Below are 24,712 nucleotides of genomic sequence, written 5' to 3'. Positions count from 1 at the left end.
GCCCACTCCCTACTGCCAGAACTGGAAAGCACGGTTCCCTTTACAAAAGAGCTGCGTGAGAGAGACGCAGCCAGGGACTCTCGCCCTGGTCTCCATTTAAATGTCACTGTATTTCTACACGGACAAGTTAAATTACTAGGAATAAGGTGAGAACAGTCGTCAAAAAACCACCGCCAGCGTCAACCTCACTTGGATATTCAAAGACCATGCTGAGGGCAGTCTCAGGGCGAACATGCACTGGACTGATTTTAGACATGCATCAGGCCTTTAATATAGATTTATGACAGCAATCAATCCAGAACTGCTGAATATGGAGTGCAGACTGGTGACTCGACATACTCAGACATGACTCACGCCATCTTTCACACATCAGAGTGTACTATAGCAAAAAAAGCCATTACAGGATGTGCTTCACTGTGATTATTGCGATGATGGTGATACAAAAGGAACAATGTGCAGCTGAGCACCATTAGCAGCAGTGAGTGCCCGCTATTACAGCAAAGAATGCACTTGACAGTATTGTGTTTTTTATTCAACAGTTAGAGCTCATCTTTCAAGTTGTGCATGTACCTTATGAAGACAGGTAGCAAATTAAAGGAAAAACATAAATAAATAGCCAATTTTTCCCTGTAGACATTTTGATTTGTCACAGTAGGGAAAGCACGGGTGTTACTGAAAACGTTAATGACGTCTTACTGTGTCATTAAACAATAAGTCATGACAGTAGCAATGTTTTTTTTTTTTATGTCTGAATGTAGCTCAAATTTTAACCATATTTCCAGGAAAATATGCAAAAGAAAATACGATCTAAAACACGTTTATGTGTCCTGATGGTGGTGAACATTGCCTCGTACTTCAAGATCATGGAGTGTGTGTGGAGGATCGGATTCTTGATATTCTGTGGAAAGACTTAACTGGACTTAAGTTACTCTTTAATATGATGATATTGATTTCGACCATGTCATCCAGAGCTAACCGTGACTCAACCGTCACATTCTTGAGCCTGAGGGACTTTAAGGAGGTCACTCGGGTGGCTGTGACAAGGGTGGTATGTGCATCAAGTGGCACCACTGAGCCGTAATGATGGGACCATAAGTGCCTCCCACACTCTACGAGATAGGAGAGTGCCGCTGCTGACACTTCGGGCACATCGTCTCTCAGCCCCCCCTAGCCCTCTCCAAGGGTCGTCTGAATTGTCTTTGACCTTTAGCACACTCTTCGTTTTGCTGCAGCTTTGTTACCATGGTTACTCAGCAACGAGGCCACAGGTGCCTGCTGATGAGGTTGGCAGGTTCGAGGGGCCGTGTCGTCCACCTGATTGACACTGGTGATACCGGCTCTGACCCGAGGCGAGGACTAACTTCTCCTGCTCTTTGTTGTTTTGGGAGAAAGCTGATGAGGCCACAGGCAAGGAAGTGATGAGGTCTTCCTCCTGAGGACCCTTCTCGTCGCCACTCCTAAAACCTTTGCAGACCAACTCCACACTGAGTTCACAGACAGAGTTAACAGACTTTATAAATGATAATGAGCTTTCTAGAGAGAAGGGAAAATTATACGAGACGATCCTCAGGGGGAAGAGACAAACTCGAGAGCCGAAAACAAGCACTTTCTGACAGTTTCGTAAACACTTTACCTCCTGAGCTCTGATGAGGAAAACAGATTATACTCGTGCATATATCTACATAAGAAGGCATCTCATAGTCGGACAGACTCTTGATTCAGCAACTTTACTCTGGCGCGTTTATCAGTCACCGCCGCGTAAAGGCAGCTCAGAAATAAATGTCAAAAGCTGAAGGATGACACATCGCAGCGAAGCTTCGAGGATGTTGTAGACATCAGGCTGTTGTCCTTAGTAACCAAAGGTTAAAGCTCCTCTCGACAGCTGCGCACCATATTGATTCACAGATTCATTGTCTGCTTTGCCGGCTACAATCTGTGTTTACTCAGCATCTTAATGTTCACGTTTAAAGGGAATTAAGACATATGGAGGTTACTGAGGCGTGGTGTGAGATAAAAAGGAGTTTACAGATGAATGTACGTTCTGCAGTAGCCAGAGAGCAGCAGAATATTACAACAGAAAAACACGAGCATCAGCTGAATACAAATCAGGTAGAGCTGAAATGACTGGCCGGTGAGCTGCGACTGTTTATTCAACTGATTAATCGTCATTCTTAAGCATAAACTCCTAAACTTCTCTGGCTCCAGTCTTTCTAATATGAGGATTTTGCTGTTTTTCTGTTTTATATTGTTGCAATTAATTGAATATTTATAGCTTTCTGGACTGTTGGTTGTGCAAAACAAAGCATCTGCAGGTTTTAGGAGGTTTCACAGGCATTTGTCACAATTTTCTGGTATTTTTTAGACCAAACAATGAATCGATTATTGAGAAAATAATTAGCAGATTAATGGATAATGAAAAAAAATCATAAGTTGTAGCCCTAAAATATAGCATCAATCAGATCCCAAAATGTCAATGTATCTATAGGTATTATTTGGGTCTGCAACCAGAGTAACTTGAACATTTTCTAGTCTGGAGTGAATGAAGGGCTAAATATGATATCCCTCTGCAGGAGTACAGTGTTCCCGCATGTTAACAGGACCTGATCCACTGAAATCCCTCCATTCATTTTTTTTTTTTCCCCTCCCGGGTTCATTAATACAGGAAGGAAGGGGCCATTCTGTGGAGCAGTAGGTGCCAATCTGTCGCACTGTGGAGATCAGCCAGAATCAGTGCATGTTAAGCTGCTGCTGCTGCTCCTCCTGTGGCCTCTCACATCTATCTGATAATATTCTACTCACTGGAATGATTCATTTCTATGCAGTCAATGCAGTCGCTAATGTTCCCTAGATATTCCATAGCTTTATTTGCATGTAAGTAGCAATATATATGTAAATTTGCAACATCTGCATATATGTTTTCCCCCCATTGCATTTATTAGATTTTAAAGTGCAGAGAGTACGCGACAGATAAAAAGCAATCACAGATACATAAGCAAACATGAAAATCAACTAAATAATGGCTGCAAAGATGGTTCGCAAATGATTGACTGAATAGATCTGGATATAACTGTTGATTTACATCAGAGTCAAGAGGGGGCTTGCTAATGCATTAGGCCCACGTGTCCTCAGTGTAGTTTTTCATAGATGTCAGCAACCTAAATGTTCTTTTATGTGTTGGCTACAAGTCTTTCACTTTTAATTAACTGAAACGTACCTAGTTCTTGTCCATACCTTCCATCCATCAACAGTGTTAAGTATACCAGAAGATCGACAGAATACAAGGTCGTGTATCTTTTTAACCACTAAAATCTTTGGAAAACAGTAATTATAGGTTTATAATGAGTCTGCAGAGGAATACTTAACAACATAATGGTAGTTAGAGCGAGGGACTTTAGGTTCATGTGTCATATTATAAGCACAAAGAAGCCAAACTGTAGAATTATTCAAATCTAAGTAATAAAGCATGAATGACTGAATTCAGCACATCCATTGATCCATACAGAAAGATACTTGGAGTATCTGAAAAGGCAAAACTTATTATTATTATTATTTGACTTTTACTAGAATTGCCCTGTGCAAGTGGGCTTATCTGCAGTTTAAGATTGACAATAATTGCGTTTACACTGCATTAGGCTTGGCTGTTGTGTCACTCCTTGTGCCTTAGAGCTCAAAGCATGTTTGCTGATCTGATGATCTCTAATTAGATTTCCCCACCACTGTGGAAAATGAGCCATCAATTAGAGTGCCGTGATTAGGGGGGAGCAATTTGATTCCTGTCAAGCACCTGCTGCCTTCAGACTTGTCGAGTTACTGGAACGTTCCACGTCTGAATGAAGGGCGGAACGTGGATGAATCCTTGCTGGGGGGGGGGGCTGACAATGCAAGGGCTGTGTTCAGTAGAATACTGACGTTTTTAATTAGCCCTTATTTGAATTGGAGGTATTAGGAGGTATTAAGTTAGTATATCTCTGCCTTTTTGAATGCTCTCAAATGACAGCCAGCGTGATTCATCTCTGCGGAAGAACAGGTTGGCAAGATAGTCTTCGACAATCTACAGAGGCCAATTTGGAACAGTCAAATGTCGAACCATCGACCTTGCAAACGTCTCAGTGCATCAACGGCACAACACGTACAAACAGCACTGAGATAGCTGGAAGTAATGCATACTTCATACTTAAGGCATGAGAAGAAAGCAGACTAATCACTGTGTGAGTGCAGATTTTGAATCCAAAAGCTGAATTTCAACAGTTAAATACATCTGCTGATTGCAAACTGTTCCCAGTCTGTATAGACAATATGTGGCCTTTCTTTATTTGTACAAGATCATTTGTAACTGTGGTCCATCCAGTTCCCAGGTCCATCAAAAAATTAATACAACTTAAAGCAGAAGTGCATTGAGCTTGTGTCCTACTTTGAATCTTAGCAGTTAAAACGCAGCAGCCGCACAGTCCCATGTTATTACGGAACAAGCTGTCTCTTCTTGTCCCGTTTCTGTCTGTTCACCACCATTTATGACATAACGAGGTCCAGGTACAGTCTGGACTATTAATGCTAGAGATCAGTTAATTTTTCTAAGGCTTTTTTTTTTTTTTTTTTGCAAACAGCAGCTGAGATAAATTAAACATAAGGTGCAGTGAAGTGAAGCATGACTTGCATTTCTATTTGGCTTCCCCACGTGGGTCCATGTAGCGCTGATGATGCGGCATGCCAACGTGTCATGGGTTAAAACAGTGAAGCTGGATATTATGAGCCGGTATACGTTTTTTTATTCTGTTTTCCAGTAAATTAAAAAAAAAAAAAAAAATCTTGTTAATCCACATTAGTTTCAACTCCCGGTGAGGATGTGCACGTGTGCGTACACTACATCTTGCTCCTCAACTTCCACGCTCGGGCCCCTCTCGGCGCGTATTAGTCATGCAACAGCTCGCTGTCCAACCTTTCAACCCCATTTCTCATTTTCCAATCAGCCAATGCCATAAACTGTAATTGCGGTGTCAGGCTGTTGACTTTGTTTCAAGTCTAGACCCACTTCTCCACCCCTGGTGATGGGAACAAGAAAGAGAGGCAGTCAAAATCTTTACCCATAACACCACAAAAATGAAACAAATGCTTGACACACTTCTCCATTTTCAAGCTAGAAAGTCAGTGTAATATCCTAAGACCATGAGGGGACATTTTCCTTCTTGTTCACATTTCAGCTTTCCAGGCGAGTATAACTGTACATGAAACCGCCGTAGGCAACAGTAACAATGGGCCACTTTTGTCGGAGAGAAAGCCTTACATACGACACGCTGAAGTCTGATCTGTGTCTTAACGAAAAGACGAAGAGTGTATCTGATATCTAAACACCGCTGCTGCAGTAGCTCCAAGACATTTGTCCTTTTTGTTTAAACAGCCGGAATCTCAGGTTGTGAGATTATAGGCTCTCTCAAGTGAACATTCACTTCAGAGCTTGAACGGCGGCTGATTAATCTCAGAGTAGCTGGACTGAGAAGAATAGCAGCAAGTTAGAGACTGACTCAAACTATTAATGATAGTGTCTGAGGACAAAACAGGCTGCACAGTGTAGTTTCCCACAAGATAACACCCCATTCCCGTGACAGAGATTTGTACATGTCTGCATCGTCACAATCAGAGCCGCTTATCTGTGTTATTCAATTTAAAAAATGCCATTCACCGGCTTAGTAACTTGGGGCTCAAACAATTTCTCCAGTGCAGATCAAGGGGACAGCTGGCTCATCTGTTGTCTTCAGATTAGCGTGCCTGTTCCCCTCTGGAGCTCTGCCATTCCTGAAGCCAGAAGCTCGCTTGTAACTGCATCAAACACGGAGGATGATCATCTTATCCCGCGATCTTACATCTGAACCGAAGACCAATTTCAGCGGCCAGTGCGTCCACGTACAGGGGGCAGTTACTCAGAGCGGCAAGTCCTCCCTCTGAGCCGAGTGCTCCTCCCACAGTAGCAGCAGACGGATGTGGCTTTCGGGCACTCTCCGTCTGTCGTAAGCTGATAAGTCGGACTTGCTAGAACCAGTCCTTCGGATGTCCTTGGAAGGGACGGAACAGCTCAATGAAAAACATGTTTGTGTGTATTTATATCTGGGTGGGTCTCACCTTCATGACATAAGTGTAAATTATCTGTCTAAATAAAGCTTTAAAAAAAGTGGTGGTGTCTGTTGGAGCACGCAGATATGTAGGAAACTGCCTTGATACAGATGTTTCAGTGGAGGAGCCAGATTGTAAGAGTAGCACTCGTCTGCTGGGAGGAGTGGATTCCCCGCAAAGTGACAGCAACAGATATCACAACACTGGAGGGTACTCCACTCATGCGCTGCTGCTCGGTCTGTCTGCTCGTCACTTCACACATAAACACACAAACACACTGAAGGCACAGGAGGTGGGTTTTGCTAGCAGCAAGTTCACTTCAGCCCTGAAGCCTCGCAGTGGGGGCCCCACAATGTACATGCAAGAAAGGGTAGATATTTGCATATACACTGTATATGTATATATACAGGATGAAAGCAGTTCAACCAGTTTAATGGTGATTACTGCTAACCCAAAATCCAAGAATCTAGAGCAGCGCTCGTGAAAACCTGTGACACAAGTTGATCTGTGTTATCATATTTTGCCAATTAAATGTTGTAAATGTTTAGAAAAATGTGACAAAAGTGTGATTTCACCGAGAATTACAACACATAGTTTCTGTAGTAACAGTAAAAAAAAAAATCTTCAATTCCTTTGATGACCCAGCTCCATGAGGAGAGGAGAGTTTAAGTCAAGCGAGATAAATAATAAGCCAGGAAGTCAAACATCAAACAAGGGATTTTTTTTATTTTTTATTGAAACCTAAAAAAGAACGATGGAACATCATAACACTAAAAAAAAAAACAGAATACTGGCTGCTAAAGTGAAGTTATTAAAGGTTTTTAACTCAACATCTCAAGGTTGCCACAGAACTCTATGACAACCGCTAAAGTTGCACATACATTGCTCTGCATTTCAAAACATCTTGTCCAAACCAGTGAATGGGAGTCAAACATTCATTTGGGATACTTGCTGAAATTGACTGTATCAATGCGACACCGCAAAAACCTCCCAAACTACTGCAAAAAGACCTGCAAAGACTGATTTTCATAAACACATCCGCTGAGTGGCTAAGTTGAGGGAAAAGGCAGTGACATAATATAGTGTGCGATATTTCAGGCTTTAAAAAATTAATTCATCTGTGCAAATCGAGTGGGCGGCTGGACGAAAGCCTTAGAAGGCACATTTTCACACCGTAATAAAAGACCCTATCCTGGGGAGACTCTTACGAGAGCGGAGGCTGTTACACTGACCAGGCAATAACACGAAACTTATTAGATTCGAATAAGAACGGCCGCACCATTTCAAAATGAGCGGTCAAAGCTCTCCCAAGTGTTGCTTTTGGCTGGGATTACACCACATCAAAGGCCCTGTTCCTGTAAGTGAGAGCTTTATGAGGCTTGAGTGGCAGTAATGCATGTGCAGGAACAAAAGTTTTCATGTGGTTTTTTTTCCCCCCAAGGACCTCAGAGTAACGTGGCTTCTGCTTTTTAATAGTCATTTCACCTGAGTGTGGGGAAAAAGGGGGATGCACAGGTTGGTCTGTGTACCACATAGTAACACTGTCAAAACTGGCCAAAAATGACGTTTGGATATTCCTTCGCAATAAACACACAGGTTCAAACCATTCGAATATCTACTTTTGCGCAAACCAATACAATGAGAGCGGTAACTACTTGTATAGCTGCTCATTTGGGTGCATATCTCCAAGATGTGCCCTCTGGTTGCTAGCGCTGGAATGCTACACTAACTCTAGCTTACATACCTTCCATAAAACGTCCACAATCTACTGACCAAAATATTTCTCAACAGGGCTTTTAAGATTGCTCGGAGTGGAACTCACTCTCTCCGCGGCCGAGTTGTGCTGTGAACGTTCTGCCATCATTACCGCACGGTTATTGTGGAATTATCCTAGAACTTCATTTCATTTTCAGTGAATGAAGGTGACGTTATGTGACTCCTGTGCGTCATGCGGTGCGTTCAGTGCAGCAGCCCAGGCCCACGCAAGAACTCTGGAGGCAGGTGGTGACTGAAACTCTACAATAAAGGATTGATAAACCTCCTACGTGCACAGTCGCAACAGTTGCAACAATCCCACTTTTAGTTTGTAGATATGTCTGAAGATATAAAAGGATTATAACTAATTTGCCTGTCCACAGTAGGCAAGAAAAACATTCAAGACCATAGCAAATCAAATTCAAGAATTCTTAATACCTTCTAAGGCCTTTTTTGTGCCTTTTCAAGACTTTAAGACCCGCAGACACCCTATGTACTGTACCATGCATGATAAAAACGTGTTTGAATACAACAAGAACAAAAATGTATGGCAAGACCTTGAAAGCTTGATCTGTTGAGTGATTTGAGGACAAAAAGTGTTTCACTGGTGGGAAGCTTTTACTGTAACACAGCTGCAGGAAGCGTTGAGTTTGCTGTGCAGTGTATCAACACGCCTTTATCACAGCTCTGACGGCACAGCGCAGGAAAGCGATCATGAGACGGTGCGGTTCTTATCAGCTAGCTGAAGGAAGGAACAGGAACGTAGTGAAACAAACCTCCAGTGAACCTCCTCCACTACTGAACTGATATCATGAGAGCTTGGCTGAGTTAGGAAGCATCACATTATGGCTGTTCAAGGCTAAATGATAAAGGGCAACTCAGAAATCCGCTGCAGTAAATGCATAATGGAAAAATCTTCATAGTACAGCATGACGTTCATGGTCAAAGCATGCTGCAAGTGTTGGTGGAAAACTAGTGTTAAAGGTTTGATATGTAACTTCTCCGCATTAAAATGTCTACAAACAACTAAACCTGGGTTACGTTTTGTTGAGATGTGTAGTTACAGTATCCCAAATGTTTCCAGCACTTTTCAAACCTTGAGAAATCTGTAATTTTAAATCAAAGTAATGGTCCGTTTCATTCGGTCGCCTGGCAACGGCGTCATATCCCCTTTGCGCATACGTCAGCTTTGTAGTTAGCTACAGCTCTGCTCCCACCCACTCCGAGACGTCGTGTACATTACACTACACATTGTCGGAGAAACACAGATTTTTAATGTGAAACTTCTTTATTCAGTGTTTTTACCAGATTTAATCACCTGGTACCTCTGTGGATAAGTCCCGGTAAAACGATTGACACTGAAGGAATCCCAACCAGGAGAAGCTGATCTCAGTGATGACAACAACTCCCATGATCCCATGCTATTTCACAACGTTACCCAACTTCTTTTTGTTATTGTTCTGATTTAGAGACTCCTACTATACAATACTGTGCCTTTAAGATCTCCCAACAGGAGTCACAACTACTCAAATGATGAGTAAGTTTAGACCTATTTTAAGCACCAAACAGGTCTGAAGGGGTCTCCAGGAGTCACGCATTACTCTTTAAGAACCAAAATACATTTCATCTTCTGCTTCCTAAAAATATACCCACAGGAACTAGTGAACACCTTCTGTGTGCTGACAGGCAGATACGTCATTGTTTGTGGCTGGCATGAGAAGACAGACTCACCACTGCTGCGACTCTTGCGGTTGGCCTTCCCCCCCGTCAGCAGCATCTTCAAGCTGTTCCTGAACATGACTGTAGCAGATGCCCTGGACCAGACTACAGAAAAATCTGTCAGGGAAAGAAAAGACAATACATATTAATATTTCCGAGAGAGCTCTAGTGGTTTGACCAACTGTCTGCTGTGAGACCTTACATTATTAACAACTACATTCTTTAGATAAAAGTATAATGAGGAATATCAGAGCAACACAACAAAATAGATTGTCGAGACAGGAATGGTCATTTCACAGAGGTCATGTGTCAGAAAACACTGAAAAGGGGATAAATCCTATTCATAGTGTCCAGAGTACCAGAGCTTTTACTACTGCTGCCTACCAAAAAGCATATTTACATACATTCAGTAGTGTGATCAATGCAAACTGCTTACAAGGCCTTCGAGAGCAATTGGGGTTCAGTGTCTTGCTCAAGGACACTGACAATGTGGATATAAGGTGGAGGTGAAGGATCAAACCACCAACCCTGTAATTAAAGGTCCTATATTGTAGAAATTGAGATTTCCATGTGTTTTTTGATTATAAAAAGGTTCTAGGTTCTAGGTTCTATATTAATACTGTGAAAGTATCAAAGCGCTCAGTCCACATAGAAATGCAAACAGCCTATATTCAGAAACCAGCCGTCAGGACTTCTGTAACTTTGCGATGTCACAACAAAGCAGTTGCGGCTTTCAGCCATGCCCCAAGCCACCTGGACCCACCATCCAACCATTCCAGGATTTGGTTTCTTTGAGTTTTAACCTTAAATCTGCAATATTTTTATCCAATCACTCAGAAAACAGACACCCAATCAGAAGAGAGGCTCAGAGCCTCCTCTCTTCTGATTGGCTCACCGACCTGTTGTTACTAGAGCTTCAAAGATAAGCCTGACAGAGGAGATGTAAAACTCATGGAGGTGATTTTTGGTTCTTAAAACCACAAATATATCTTCTTGTAGATCAACACTTCAAATAAAACACAGAAGCGTAAAATATGGGACCTTTAATGCTCCAACAACTCCGGCTGCTGAGGCACAGCATTGTATCATTGTTACAGTGCAGAGTTATTAACCAGGTTGCTAATGTATCATTTAAGTAATCAATCCAAGAAGCTTCCATCAAAATATACTCTGGATAATGGAAAAAAAAACAGAAGACACCCCTAAACCATATTCATAAAGCAGTTGTTCATATCTATATACACATGATATAAAGCTTTGATGTGGAAGAGCATTAAAAAAGTCAAGTTTACACTTATCCCATAGCTGGAGGACTACTTTCCACAAAAGCACTAAGACAAGAGGAAAAAGCTGACAGCTATAGCTAACATCTGTGAAGTTGGTCACATCACATTGATTGTTTATGGTGAATTTGTCCAAATAAAGTGAGGAGGATCTGATATATTCAGTATATAGCATACAAAGTTAATACAAGGCATATACTGTACAGTATTGTAAGACTATGGGGGGTCTGGTTGTATCAGTACAAAACAGGAGTTACACAGCTAATCCCTGCCCCCACTCCCCTCACCCCAGGCATACACATCACTCTGCTGTGAGTCCTGGTAGTAAAAAGCATGGCAGCAGATGTTCTCCATTAGGTGGGAGCGATTCTGCAAAGCCCCATGGAAAAGCTCCAGCTGAGGAGTCGGCTTTGGACCCAAACAATAATAATAATAATAAAAATAACTGAATGGATAACATGGAAAAGCTCTCAAAAAAGCCATCCTCCCCCTCCCCCAACCCTACTAAACCAATGTCTTTCACAATCCCCCTCTCAAAGGCTTCCAGGATCATAACAGTCCAGACAGTGGGATGGACATGGGAAATGGCACTGACAATGAGACAATGGATGATACGGTCAGGTCGGATGAAACCGAACCATACAAAATCTATTTGTATTTACTGATTGATTTGGGACATTTCGTCTTCTTTGTTTCTATTTTTGAAAGCGTCACACTTAATGATTTAAGCCGAAATGGACCTATGGTGTCTGGACTAGTTGTGGCTGGTCTAAGCCACTAGACTATAGTTGCAGATTAGCTTGAATTCTGATGAGATTGAGACTTTGACTCCACCACAACTCCAGCAGAGTTTTGATTTCATCAGGCTGTGTCCGCCTTGCTTTTTGTAAAATGAAGTTGTCCACAGTAAAGTCTCAACAAGATTGAAACCTGAGTGCAGTCCCGGCAGGTGTCCATTTTGAGTTTAGGCCTAGAGCAAAAGGGGGAGAAAAAAAAAAAAAAGAACAGAGAAAGAACTGAAAGAGAAAGTCAATTTGAACAACAACAAAAACTATACCAAGGGAAAATTGAGGGAAGCGACTGCAGCTGCCAAAACGAGACCAGACACAGGCTCATATCACTTCAGATGCTTTCCTGGAAATGACTCTGTGTGTTTGTTGTTTGTTTTGAAAAAGTGTGTGTGCTGACACTCTGACCTTTCCTCCATAAATGACTGTTCAGATTTTTTGTAAATGTAATTTTTTTTTTTTTTTTTTTGCGAAACGTTGATTCAGAGGCAGGAGGCACAGAGAATGTGGTGACTGTAGTCATATTTACTCACTGGTCACTGTATTAGATTAGATTATATTAGATTAGGTGAAAGAGTCATGAAGGAGTCACAGTCAACCCCAACCCCAAGAGTGCGAACAAAACATGATAGAAGCTGTAAAACCAGGAGAGAGAAGAAAGAAATCTGAAGCGCTCGAGTCTGTATCAGGACGGTCAGAGAATTGCCGTCCACTGTGACACACCACTACATACTACAAGGTTTCATTCCCGACATGAAGCCTATACTCGGCATCACGCCTTTAACCACAACATAACCTGCGAAATCTAATGAATGGATGATTCTGCGCTCCCTGTTATCAATATTTAACTGCTTACATTATTAGATTGTATTACAGTGGTTATATAACTCTCACTATGTTCAGATGTATGTGTATGCTCACTGTTTATACTGTAAATATAACAGTCAGACCATTCTACGGTTCATTGTGTACATATCATTACATATCATTGCTGCTTTACATTTCGTATATCATGTTTGCTTTTCTATCACTACAGCACTGTAAGATACAAAACTACATCCATGTCATTGTATACTTACTGTATCCAATGACAATAAAGTTGAATCCAATCTAATAATTATTTTTCAGAATAAAAGACGTAGTACAGAAGAAAGAGCACATAATATTATTACTATAATTATGCCTATGTAAAATTTCTGTTTACTTTAACCACTTTTTTTTTACAATATAGAAATATCTTTCTTGCTACTGGCCGGCTGGATTAGTAATTGCTGGCCATCAGTGGCAGTACGAGAGGATCCTGATGCCTCATATGGTTGTCCATCTAATAAACACAGTTACCATTCCTCTCCCCCAGTCAGTTATAGTGCTAGTAAATGTCCCAACACATGCACAGGTTAAATTAAAGCTAATGTGAATAAGGCTTATGGCATTTTTAGTGTTCCGTCTTCTGACGTACCTTCATACTTACAAGTTAAGTCTGTATCACTGGCTAATAATTCCACTGCTCAATAAAAACAATCTGATTTAGAGGGATCATTGACAATAAATATGAATATCTTTGACCTCATTTTCCGAGCAGTCTCACCCGTCACACCCATTGTGACGGGTTCTTCTAAATAAAAAATGAGCCCTGATGTAAAAGAGTGGATCTTCGAGGACAGGCTGCCATTTCTCTCCGTAATGCTTGGCCATGACCCTGATGCAACTGTTCTCTGGTGAAGTGAAAAGAACCTTAAGAGTGTGTGCGATGGTATTAAGAGCCTCCTACAGGGCTGTCTGTTATAAATGTGTTATCAGCTAATGATATGATTGTCTTGGGAACTGAGCTAAGGCAGTGAGTTAACTGATGCTACAGGCACACAGACCCTCAAAAGATATGAAATTTCTCTAATTTTTGCAATAATTAAGTGCAGTAAATTACATGTGACACAAAGGATAGAAAATGTAATAATTTTATAATCATAGTACGAGGCAGCAACATGGCCTCTTGTCACTTTTTAACAAAGGTTTACTGATGAAATATCATCCTGCAAATGTTAAAGGTTAATTTCCCACTGTACTCTTACTAGTGTTGAATAGGACAGCGATTGTGTGATACTGGAATAATTGACATTAAGAAATTATTTGGTCACGTTAGACCAGATGCTTAAAGGCTGGAAATAATAGGGTTAGTCGCACCGCTGCCACTTTCAAAGAATCCTCACAGTATTTTATTCTTTTTCCCTGTTTTTTTTGTGCCACCTTTGCAATTCTAACGGCTGTAAATGTATCTGTGTGACTTGTGATAAAGGTTTTAGTTCTACAGTCAATCTCAGTTGCATTAATCGGGTCCCCTGAGCTGTGGGAAAGAACTAGTTAAAAGGCAGCTTAATCACAGCAATCATTACAGCTGCTTTATGATACAGTGACACAAGCGATCCTCACACCTACCAGAGGGGTAGATGAAAAGCATTAGTCACATCAAACGCAGCAGTTCTAGTTCAAGGTGGCTGAGCAGTGACACATGCCATGAATGGCGACATCGCGGTGTGGGCCGACGGGAATGATCCAGATTTTTTTTTTTTTTTCCCACAATCCAATTTTACTTATTGAGAGCTAATTCACACTATTAATTACCATCAACAAAGAATTAAGTATATTTCCCTTAGAATAACACTTTTAACCTCACACATTTTCTAAATTGAGACGATAATGTTCCGTAGCTTAAATAAACGCTCCAGCGATGAGGGGTGGTTTTATCATGTAGAACCACGCAAGCCCTTCCCTCTGTCTGAGATCCATTCATTGGTATGAATCATGCGCTTTCCTATGACAAGATGTAGACAGCGGTAAGAGAGTGTAAGGTGGCAGTGGGTCAGGTCTATTGGCATGCACGCTCATCTCCAGAGATACAGGCCAAGGCTGTGCGGGGGCATCTACGCAAGCATCCGCGCTACTCACCGCAACGTCACCTCAGTATAAAATATGAGCAGGGAGCAGCTTATTATGTCTGGTCTGGTTAGCTTACAGGCCAGAAGGTGCTCTGTGATTATCATACTAAATCAAAATCTTAAAAAGCCATGACTTAGTAAGTACACATTGTAGCCGAAAGGACTAAGGACTTCACAGTCTCGCCCAATAAATCTGTGTCCATATGTAGAGCAGTGAGCTAACCAGACAAGGCTACTGCAGTTTACTCACTGCCAGAGCAGGAAAAAGGGAGAGCTACTGCTGTCTGTTTCTAGAGGAGGCAATCAATGTTTGAAATCTTAAGAGGACGGGATACTGAGTAGGCAAGTGAAGCACACACACACATACATACATACATACATACATACATACATACAGACTCGCGGGTTGCTACAGAGTGAGATAGGCACGCACACACACAAAAAAAAAATGTACCCGTATGCACAGCTGAGGCAATGTTTCATCTGAGGGTGTAAGCATACACATCTCTCATTCCCACTCTCTCTGACCCTGTGTACCAGCCTTTGTGAAGGGAAGCCAAGAAGCAGCATGCTCTCACAGATAATGTGCGTAAGCGGATGCAGCCCATCTCAGGCTCCTCCACAGCTCGGGCATGATGCTCATACAGTGTGTTAAAAGCCACTTAAAGGCACATTCACCGGCCCTGCGTGACGAGCCACTTTCATCTGCTCTGGTCACCCGGAGCGGTGGCAGCGCACTTGTTTGTTCTGATGAAAAATAAAACACAGACGCAGCTCGGTTCATTTGTAAGCACGGCTCACGAAGACTGAATTGACAAAAAAAAAAAAAAAAGACAGAGACTTTAAAGTTGGTGCTGATTTACCAGCCTTAGCCAGTAAATATGTAGCTTTAGCTATAAGCTTTGCTGGAAGAATTGCTTCGTCATGGCATAATCTTGAGAAACCTGAGTTATGATTATTAGAGGATTATAGCTTAGTTCTCTTCATTCTGCAGCCCTGTTGTTGAATGAATTAAAAATTTTAAACACTAAAGCCTCATCTAAATTCTGAACACACACAAAAAACTAAAAATCCAACTGGTGGCAGGTGCAGACACCCCCCCCGTCAGTCTAAGCCTGGACTGAGAACTGCCATAATACTCCATTAATTACAAAGCTTATTTACAATCAATAAAGTATCCTTTAATGGGGCCAGCCATGGCAAAGGCCAGTGTTGCAGGGCATGCAATAGGCTTTATCTCATATTACCCCTCGGCTCCAAATTAAAACTCATCTGAGAGGAAACCACACAGACACAATCATAGAATTAGAGAGGACACATGTTTCCCATGGGAGTGCTGTTACTGTGATTACCTGTGACACAGAAGTTACAGCGGTCACAGAGCAGAGAGAGGTTTCAGCTTAAATGGAGCGAATTGTGCTCTTTAAAAAAAAACAAAAAAAAAACAGAGCAGATATTAAGTTATTAAATAATAACAGAAAGCACTGCAGTAATAACTGAAGCTGAGTCATCCACAATCCATTGATTTCCTCCATTTGTCTCTATACACATTCTTGCTGTCAGGGTTCAGGGAGAAACAGTGAGGCAATGAGGGGGGAGGGGGCAAATGGACCTGTTCATTAAAACAAAATCCTGCTGCAGAAGTGCAGAGAAGATATTCACTCTTAAAAAAAAAAACTAAAAGCAGGACTCAAGCCGGAGGCTAATTCAGTCAGAGCTTCCTCCCTCATCTCTCCAGCAGTAGACACCCCGCAGCATCAGACAGGGATAAATCACACTCCCATCTCCAGTTTGAGGATGGCCAGGGGAGCAGAGTTCCATAAATCACACTGATATCAATAAGGGGAAGTGTCAGGGCCCGGCTCACAAGGTGAGAGTTGCGCGGGGTGATGCAGAAACCACTTAAGGTTGCTGGTAACAAAGTTTTACTCCTTCCCTGCGGTAGATTATTTATTAATCTAGATTAATGCCCCCGCACTCGTTGCTTTGCAGGGCAAGGCGGTGATATCTGTATCACCATGCACCATTCAAGGGTATGATCAGTCACACACACACACGAGACAGCTGGTCTCAGGGCGGCCAGGATTGCTGTCCTCAGGACCTTTTTCGTGAGTTCTTCATGGAACATAAGGTATGTTCAAAAAAACATACTTGGGGCGTCGTGTGGCGTAGTGGTCTAAGCAGGCGCCCCATGTGTAGAGGCTACAGTCCTCGCTGCAGTTGGCCCCGGTTCGAGTCCCGCATCGGACGGCCTTTACTGCATGTCATTCCCCCTCTCTCTGCCTCCCCATTTCCTGTCTCTCTCCACTATCCTGTCCAATAAAGGCACAAAAGCCCAAAAAATATACTTTAAAAAAAAAAAACATACTTAAGGGAGTGTCACATAGCCTAGCAAAGTATAACAGTTTCATTTTTCCAAGAATGGCAATATGATTTGGTTTTTGACATTTTGAAAAAAAAGCGATAAGAAAAACACCCGTTATAAAATATTGAAATTCTAATAGTAACAGATTTGCAAAGTTGATGGACCTGCTGGCTTTAGAGTTTTATTCCCTGACAATAAATTCTTGGTTCAGTGTATTGTTTTAAAATGATCCTCACACACTGAAGGGCTCCACTGGTGCTTTTTTTTTTTTTTTGCAAGAAATAAGTGAAAATTGTATTCGTTTGTTGTTTTTCTGCCCAGCACCTGTCCTATTTCTGGCTTGGATGTATGTGTGCACCTCAAGTTTATAAGATATCTTCATAATTACTGCAGGATCAATTAAGGATATTACATTATGTCATGGCCATTAACTTCAATTATTTCAACTTTGTTTCTCAGAAATCGCAGCTCTGAGTACTTTACCCATGAACCTCAGCCATTGTTGTTGTGGAGATGAAGCCAATAAAAGGTGTGAATCAGAGCTCTACCAAATTAAGAATGACTGGGAACCAAGAACCAAGCCACAGTAACATAATTCATCCAAAACCAACCCAGAATTCAAAAGCAAACTCATTTTTAACTGCTGAATGAGGTGCAGTGACTGGATCACTTTCACTAAAATGCACCCTGGGAATCGTAGTATACTTTCTCTCCTTATGTTTTTTTTTCAGTCGCCTGATGTTGTCTGTACAGAAAATGAATGAGACTTTTACCTCTGGAACCCTGCACTCCTAAAGTGCAGTGAATTCTGCTGAGATTATGTGTGCTGTCACGAACCGAAAACCAGTTACCACTCTGCTCTCCACTGACACATGATTTAGATCTTACTCTCAGGACACCATCTGTGACCCCAACCCCTGAGGGCTCAACGCTAAAGAGCAAAGTCAACATTTGGCACAAGTTTGGGTTCCCAAGAGCCCCTTCGAAGTGACATGTTTGCATATGAAGGTTCCACGTCTTTTGCTTTTGGCTGATTGATGATTGCTTATCTGATCTTTTAGAACCAGGCCCAACAAGCTGTGGGTCTAAGCAGGTATCTTCTCCTTGCCGGCCTTGTGTTAAAGGTCCATGCCGCTCAGGAAAAGTCGGGGCTTAATGCATTTCTTCTCCAACACACTGACACGGCCCACATATAGCCAAGTGAATTATTATGTGCTTTGGTTGTGTCATCTCCCTGTGGGGAAACAGAAGTCCTCCTACGCGGGCCAACTGGCACGCCGTTTCATTACCAGATCTGTGCCCAGTTTAAACCAGCTTAGACCTCTCTCACCCTCTCGTTCAAATCTATTCAAAAGGAAGCGACTGAAATAGCATGTCAACCTTTATCAGAGTCAAAGAGAGCCAAATGAAGAAGGACGTAATTCATTGTCTTTATTTTCCCTCGTTTGTTTTGGAGGATGTCTCGGCAAGACCAAATAATGGGATGAAATACTGTGAACCATGTGGGCAGGTGTGGAAAATTCCCCTAGCCAGACCGAGGAAGGAAAGAAATCATTTAAATGCACAAAACCTATTTATTCTCTCAGAACTGCATGACCACAGTTTTTTTCATTTTTTTTTTTTAAAGTTCAGCTGCATGTCTCCTTCGTAATCTCCTCAGTGGCAGACAGTGCGGATGCAGGCGTTTGTCAGTGATTAATGAAAAGGCGTTTTTCCCTGCAGACATCAAAAAGACAACAGCAGCAGAACTCTGATTTTAATATCTTGTGAAAGTGCTACTTTACTGCTCCCTCGCTCTCGTTTTGGTTGCTGCTGTGAACAATAACACGAGACTGTGTGGATGAGCAGCAGTGAATGTGTGGTGTAAAGCTAACCAAGCTTTGCAACAGACGAGGCAGAGGGAGCAACACAGTGGAGGACGAATGAGCTGCTCAGCATCTTTCCTGGGACTATTCTCCTGGTACAGCATCACCTTCAGTTAATCTTACAAGGCTAGGACATAATGGAGCATCCTTAAAAGTTTACCATTTACCAACAAATGAAGCTAAATGAGGACACTAAAGGTCAAACACTGTGTTAAATATTGGATTCGCCGAGAGAGAGGGATGGTTAAATGAGACAGTTCGATTAATCCCACCGACTGCTGCTTCCAAGTCCTCCCTCCACTCCCCATCTTCATCCACTGCCTCTTCATGCAGAGACCTCACTGCTACACCTGCTGGCCATTTGGAAGTGCTGCTGCACCATCCGCATTGACATGCTGAGCAGCGGTGCCAGTAGTTGTCTTAATGAAATGATAAATCTAAACCTAATCTAAATCATAGCCTTTCATCTTCGCTGCTGACATATGACACTGAGATGTCCATCACCCAGTCTGTCGAATACACAGAATATTTTGTTCTGCATAAATCCTCTCAGAGGCTCACATTTGTATGCCTCCGGCGTCCTGATCCTGCTCAAACAAATAGACCCCGGCTTCAGTAAGAAGAATGCTTCTATGTTTGACAGGCAGCTTAAAGGGGCAAATACAGTCATGACATGAGGAGGGAAGGTCACTCTGCAGAAGGCCGCTAACGGCAGGTAATCAACATCGGCAGAAGCCCACATTTGCATTGAGATAGAGGCATTTAAAAATCAGTTGGTGTCTCTGGTCTGGGCGGGCGCTGAGATTGAATTTTTAGAATTAAACAGGCTGGGGTCCTGCAGCATCTCCTGGTGTCAGTCACTCCTCATTTGCTTGTTAATCATGGCTTAAATTTGTGTCAGACTAGGATCTCCTGGTGTACTGTAAGTGGTATTTGACAGGTGCAGTGTAGGATTTTATTCACTGTAATCCCACTCCATTAGACAACAGGGTAACAACATGGAAAATTGTTAGATTCCATGCAAAAGGGCATCTAAAACCGAACTGCAATTTCTAGACAAAGTATATACACCCTTGATGTCCTGTTATTTTATTTAGCGATGAATGTATTTGAGCTGAATTTGACACTAATCAATAGAAAAGGTCAATCTGTGCAAAATTCTTACCCACTAGTGCAAAGACCCTGGATTTTGATTCATGGTACTCTGGATTGTGTTTGTCAGAAGACATAAACAATTGGCCTGTGGGAAGCCAGCAGGGGATCACATCCTTGTAGCTGCAAAACTGACTCGTATGGGTTGGGTGCCCTCAGGATGCCCTCAGGGTGACTTGGAAGACATGGCATGAAGCCCCCAGTGCAGCTCGTCACGAGCAGATGAAAAGACACGGCTGGTGACAACATGGGATAGTTGAGGTGGCACCGAGGCTGGATTACCAACAGGGCAAAGCTAGCAACCACCCCATGGCTAACAGCATCAGGGGTTCCTGTACCTGCAAGGTGGGTACTGCTTCATGACCTAATCTGGTAACCCTGTCTTGAAAAACTCTAGTTCTTAGACCTATATCATTTCACTTTTTTGCTTATATGCCACATATCCCTAAATCAATGTGTTAGTCAATTTAAAACGGCAGTATAGGGAAACTGAATTCTCTAAATTGAAGATAAAAAACGAGAAAAATCAGTCTTGTATTATATATTATTGATGGTTGCAATCAATTTACCGTTATCATATCCACTGTGTTTTGGTGTTGTAAAAGAATAAAACACAAAAAGGTTTAATATCTGTGAATAACTTTTAAAGGCTCCAAATGAAAGCAAAAAAGTGGCTGTGATAGCTTCTCATCACATCCCCACACATCTTGTCCTGGTTCAGCTGTCACATGGATCCAGTGCCAGCCTGAAGCTGGTTTCACACAGAATTGTAAGTGCCCCTCCTTCCCTGCGCGCTGTCAGTTCTCTCTGCCCGACATAACTAGCCCTCAGATGATACCCAAATGGGTTGATTTGGCCACTTCAAGGGAATAACTAAACAACCAACTAGCACAAGCTGCCGCTGGCTCTTATTTAAGTTGATGTGCGCATCCAAGTTAAATTCATTTCCTTAAAATGCTTGACCACACGTTCCTCAGCCAGAGGCCTGTTGAGGGCTCGTAGTAACTTTGTATCTCTGAGCAGCAGAGCCAGATAGAGTGTAGGACTTCCTTGCCTTAGGCTATTGTGTATTAAGTGCAGCTGGGTGGTTGATAGGCTTAACATGGCTTCTAAGTGAAATAAAGCCACGGGGGTACTCCGGGGTTGGCTCCCTTTGTGAATCGTCAGATTTACAAAAGTCTCCATTTGAAATGAACTTAAACCAAAGTGTACTAGAGTAGAGGCACTGCAGTTGTGCAGAATAACGTCCACCCCTTCATACGGACATCTGCAGCTGAAATGCATTACAAACCACGAGTCAAAGCTTCAACCGTCATGTAAAAAAAAAAAAAAATGCTTGGCGCACCACTTTGACTTGCAAAGCTCAGCTGCTTCGTCTTGCATTGCTGTTTGCAGCAACAAAATAAGTGTCAGAGTCATATATTTTCTTATGTTGCACTGCAGCAATGCAACTAGCCAATTACAATTCACTATAAAATAAAATGGCACATTGTTCTCTTTTTTTTCCCAATTGAAATTCAGTGACAGTAGGATGTTTCAACAACAAATGCAATAGTAGAAAATACTGCATGGTTAAAGGTCCCATATTGTCTAAAGGTAGATGTCCATGTGTTGTTTGACTATAAAGCAGGTCTAGGTTCTATATTAATACTGTGAAGGTATCAAAGTGCTCAGTCCACAGAGAAATGCACACAGCCTGTATTCAGAAACTGAGCCTTAAAACAAGCTATCAGGACTTCCATAACTTTGCGATGTCACAACAAAGCAGTCACCGCCCTCAGCCATGCGTCAAGCCCGGCCCACCAGGACCCACCATCCAACATTGCAGGATTCAGTTTATCTGAGTGTTGACCTGAAATCTGCTATATTTTTATTCAATTACTTATAAAACAGTCAGACACTCACTGACCTGCTGTAACTAGAGTTCCAGAGAGTTCATGGAGATGGTTTTTGGTTCTTTTTATGGTGCTTAAAACCACAAATATATCTTCTTATGGGGATCAAAACTTCAAATAAAAACACCAGATAAGTATAAAATAGGGGACCTTTAAAGTGAGAGACAAAATTGTGGTTATGGCCTATAAACTACAGTTAAGGTAGGGTTATGGTTAGGCAACTGAAACACTTAAAAGGTCAAAGTTACTAAAAATGAGAATTCAATTGCAGTTCTGTGACAAGATGTGAACTGTTGTTACCTGCATTAAAGTTATTACTGCTCGAGTCTTTTCCACTCTGTAATCTTTGCCTCGCTACATAAAGGTCTCACTTCTTCATTCAGTTGCATGTGGGCATGAATTGTAAGGTGCGATGTTTTCCGAAATGGAAAAAAAAAGAAAAATTATTAGGGGTACCGAGCTCACGTTTTACATCTTGTCATTTTATCTCGGTATTACATTTTTAATTTTTCATTTCACTGCTGTGTGAGACAACAGAAGCAGAAACAGTTATCTCTGACTGACTGACAGGTGAAGGTGAGAGAAACAATGATGATGAGGTTACGTGTTGATACTCTCTCTTCATGACATCTACAGATCGTGCCAGTGACGTCAAGAACGCCCGCAACAAGTCCGTGTACCCAGCACATCCCAAAGGTATAGACAGAAAGTCCTCTTTCAAAGCCACAAGACAAGAACAGAACAGATCAATAAGGTATCACCGTCCAACCAAACAGGAGGAGAAAAAGAGAGGAAGAATCAGAGTAGCTTAGGTATGTCAAAAGGGAACCCATAATGACATCTGCCGTCAGCCAAATGAGTTTCTGCCCTCAACTGTGCCCGACCGCACTTAAATAAGAGAGAAAAACAGGTCCAATTGTCAAAAGTGATTGTTGACAGCAGTCTCGGTTTTCTTCACGTCTGGGGAAATAAGTCTGTGAATTACACTGGCGTGGATATAAGCACTAAAGCGCAGGCACACTAACCGAGATAGGGGACGAAATCTGTTTCTCGATGAATTATGCATTGTTCCAGCCCATGTATTATCACGTGCACCACCATCATGTTCACGCTCACTCTGAAGAACTTCTTTGTCCACTGTGAATTAGCAGCACCTCTCTAATCTCCTTTCATCTCATCCACAGACAGTTTCTGCGGGAGATAAGTGTGTAAGCCTTTAGCATGCAAATGACTTAATATAACAGTGGAAAAGAGGCGCTGACAGGTTCCAGGGATGTGCTGCACTACTGTTTTGTTTTTTGGGGTTTTTATTGTAATCACTCTTGCTTGTGGAAGGCAAGAAAAAAAAAAGGATTTCAGTCTACAACCAACAGCAGTTTTGTCATCGTAAATGGGATGTGTGGCTTAAATTTGTTTTTCCCCTTCACATGTATCTCAAGATTTAGAGATGTGCTTTTCTTTATTTTTCCAGACTCACTATTTATTCCAGAGCCTGCAATACAATAAAACAAAGAGGAGACACATTAGTGTGCCTCACAAGGACAATGATACCTTCAGGGTTGCTATTTGTGACTACGAATCTGGATGTTAGGCGACGGTACAAAGGATAGAAGGGAGCGTGGGCGGGAGAGAGAGGGAAACAGAGAGAGAGAGAGAGAAAACATCTTAAATTACTTGCTCTTCCAGTTCAGCCCACCACCAGATTGCTGTCAGGCTGGACTGATGTTTGATTGAAAGCGCAGACAAGACCACTGGAAAACCTGACACCCAATTAGCGTGTTAGCTGGCCACTGACCTCTGATGGCAATTTGATGACCACCAATAAATGTCCGTTACGACTCAGGCCACTATCGCGCCGCGTGTCAGTCGAGCGGCTCAGGCACGGAGTGATGGAGCTGCAGTTTTACTCCTGCACTCACATAACACTGTGAGCTTGGTTTGAAAGAAAGTGTGGTGACAGTGTGAAGACTCAAGACTATCGAAGACTGGGTCTGATACCGGCATTCATCCATGTCATTTTCACTTCAGCAGCGATGCATTTTAGTGGCTTTTAATTGAGAGATATTAATCATGAGTCATTTCATTAAATGACTTTGATTGTTTTCACATCGCATTGCAATTATTTGTCCTGCGCTATGACGACTAATCCAAAGTGTTGGGTTGATGAGGCTCTGTTGTGAAAATTAATGATCTATACATACAAGAAAGGGCATCTTCATTCCATCTAGTCCTTATTAATTTCACTAAAACAAGGCAGTGTATTCTTAATAGGAGCGCAGCATCCTCCTCTGGCTGATAATGTCTGCAGAACATAGTCACACACGGTAGCAGCCACTATGTATCTTCAAGGAGGTACATGTCTGTCTGTCTGTGTTCCTGTGTGTGTGTGTTCCTGTGTGTGTGTGTGTGTGTGTGTGTGTGTGTGTGTGTGTGTGTGTGTGTGTGTGTGCACGCCTGAGGTGTCCTCACACACGAGCTGAAGACGTGAACCTGCGAATCAGATAGAAGATGATTAAGGTGGCGAATAGAGGCTGCACACCTCTGCCTGAAAAGGGAGCTAATGCAGGTGAGGGTGCAGAGATATTATGTAGATGGAAAACACACAAAGGGTCACGTCCAGTCCTTCCCCTCTGCTGAAGGTCACTCGCCGACAGATGAGTGCGCCTTTCATCGGGCCTTCTGCCATGCACATTAGCAGGCTGAGCCAGGCCTTGCAAACATCAGCAAAAGAAATAGACGAGGTTCTATTGCCCTCTTGAGATAGAAAGTGTCGGCTTTACACACACCATCTACAGTGAGTGTAAATAGTGCAAAAAACAGTGTGACCGTGAGGAGGGATTGTGGAGATGGGA

General features: G+C 42.2%; 1 protein-coding gene across 4 annotated transcripts in view; it reads right to left on the bottom strand.

The window, feature by feature from the left end:
- tanc2b (tetratricopeptide repeat, ankyrin repeat and coiled-coil containing 2b) overlaps positions 1-24,712 on the bottom strand; it is a 141,044-nt gene that overhangs the window by 96,199 nt on the left and 20,133 nt on the right. For all 4 annotated transcript variants that reach the window (XM_087174400.1, XM_087174392.1, XM_087174393.1 and 1 more), the window contains exon 3: positions 9,592-9,696. In XM_087174400.1, the coding sequence (XP_087030526.1) occupies positions 9,592-9,658 (67 nt within the window). In that variant the 5' untranslated portion in view covers positions 9,659-9,696. The remainder of the gene's footprint in view (positions 1-9,591; positions 9,697-24,712) is intronic.

The sequence above is a fragment of the Seriola lalandi genome, unplaced genomic scaffold, assembly GCF_002814215.2.
Source record: "Seriola lalandi dorsalis isolate HSWRI2012SDOR001 ecotype SW California unplaced genomic scaffold, Sedor1 jcf7180002054346, whole genome shotgun sequence".
Lineage (NCBI taxonomy): Eukaryota > Metazoa > Chordata > Actinopteri > Carangiformes > Carangidae > Seriola > Seriola lalandi.
Note: the sequence above shows the minus strand (reverse complement) of the source record. Positions and strands in the feature narration are given on the sequence as shown.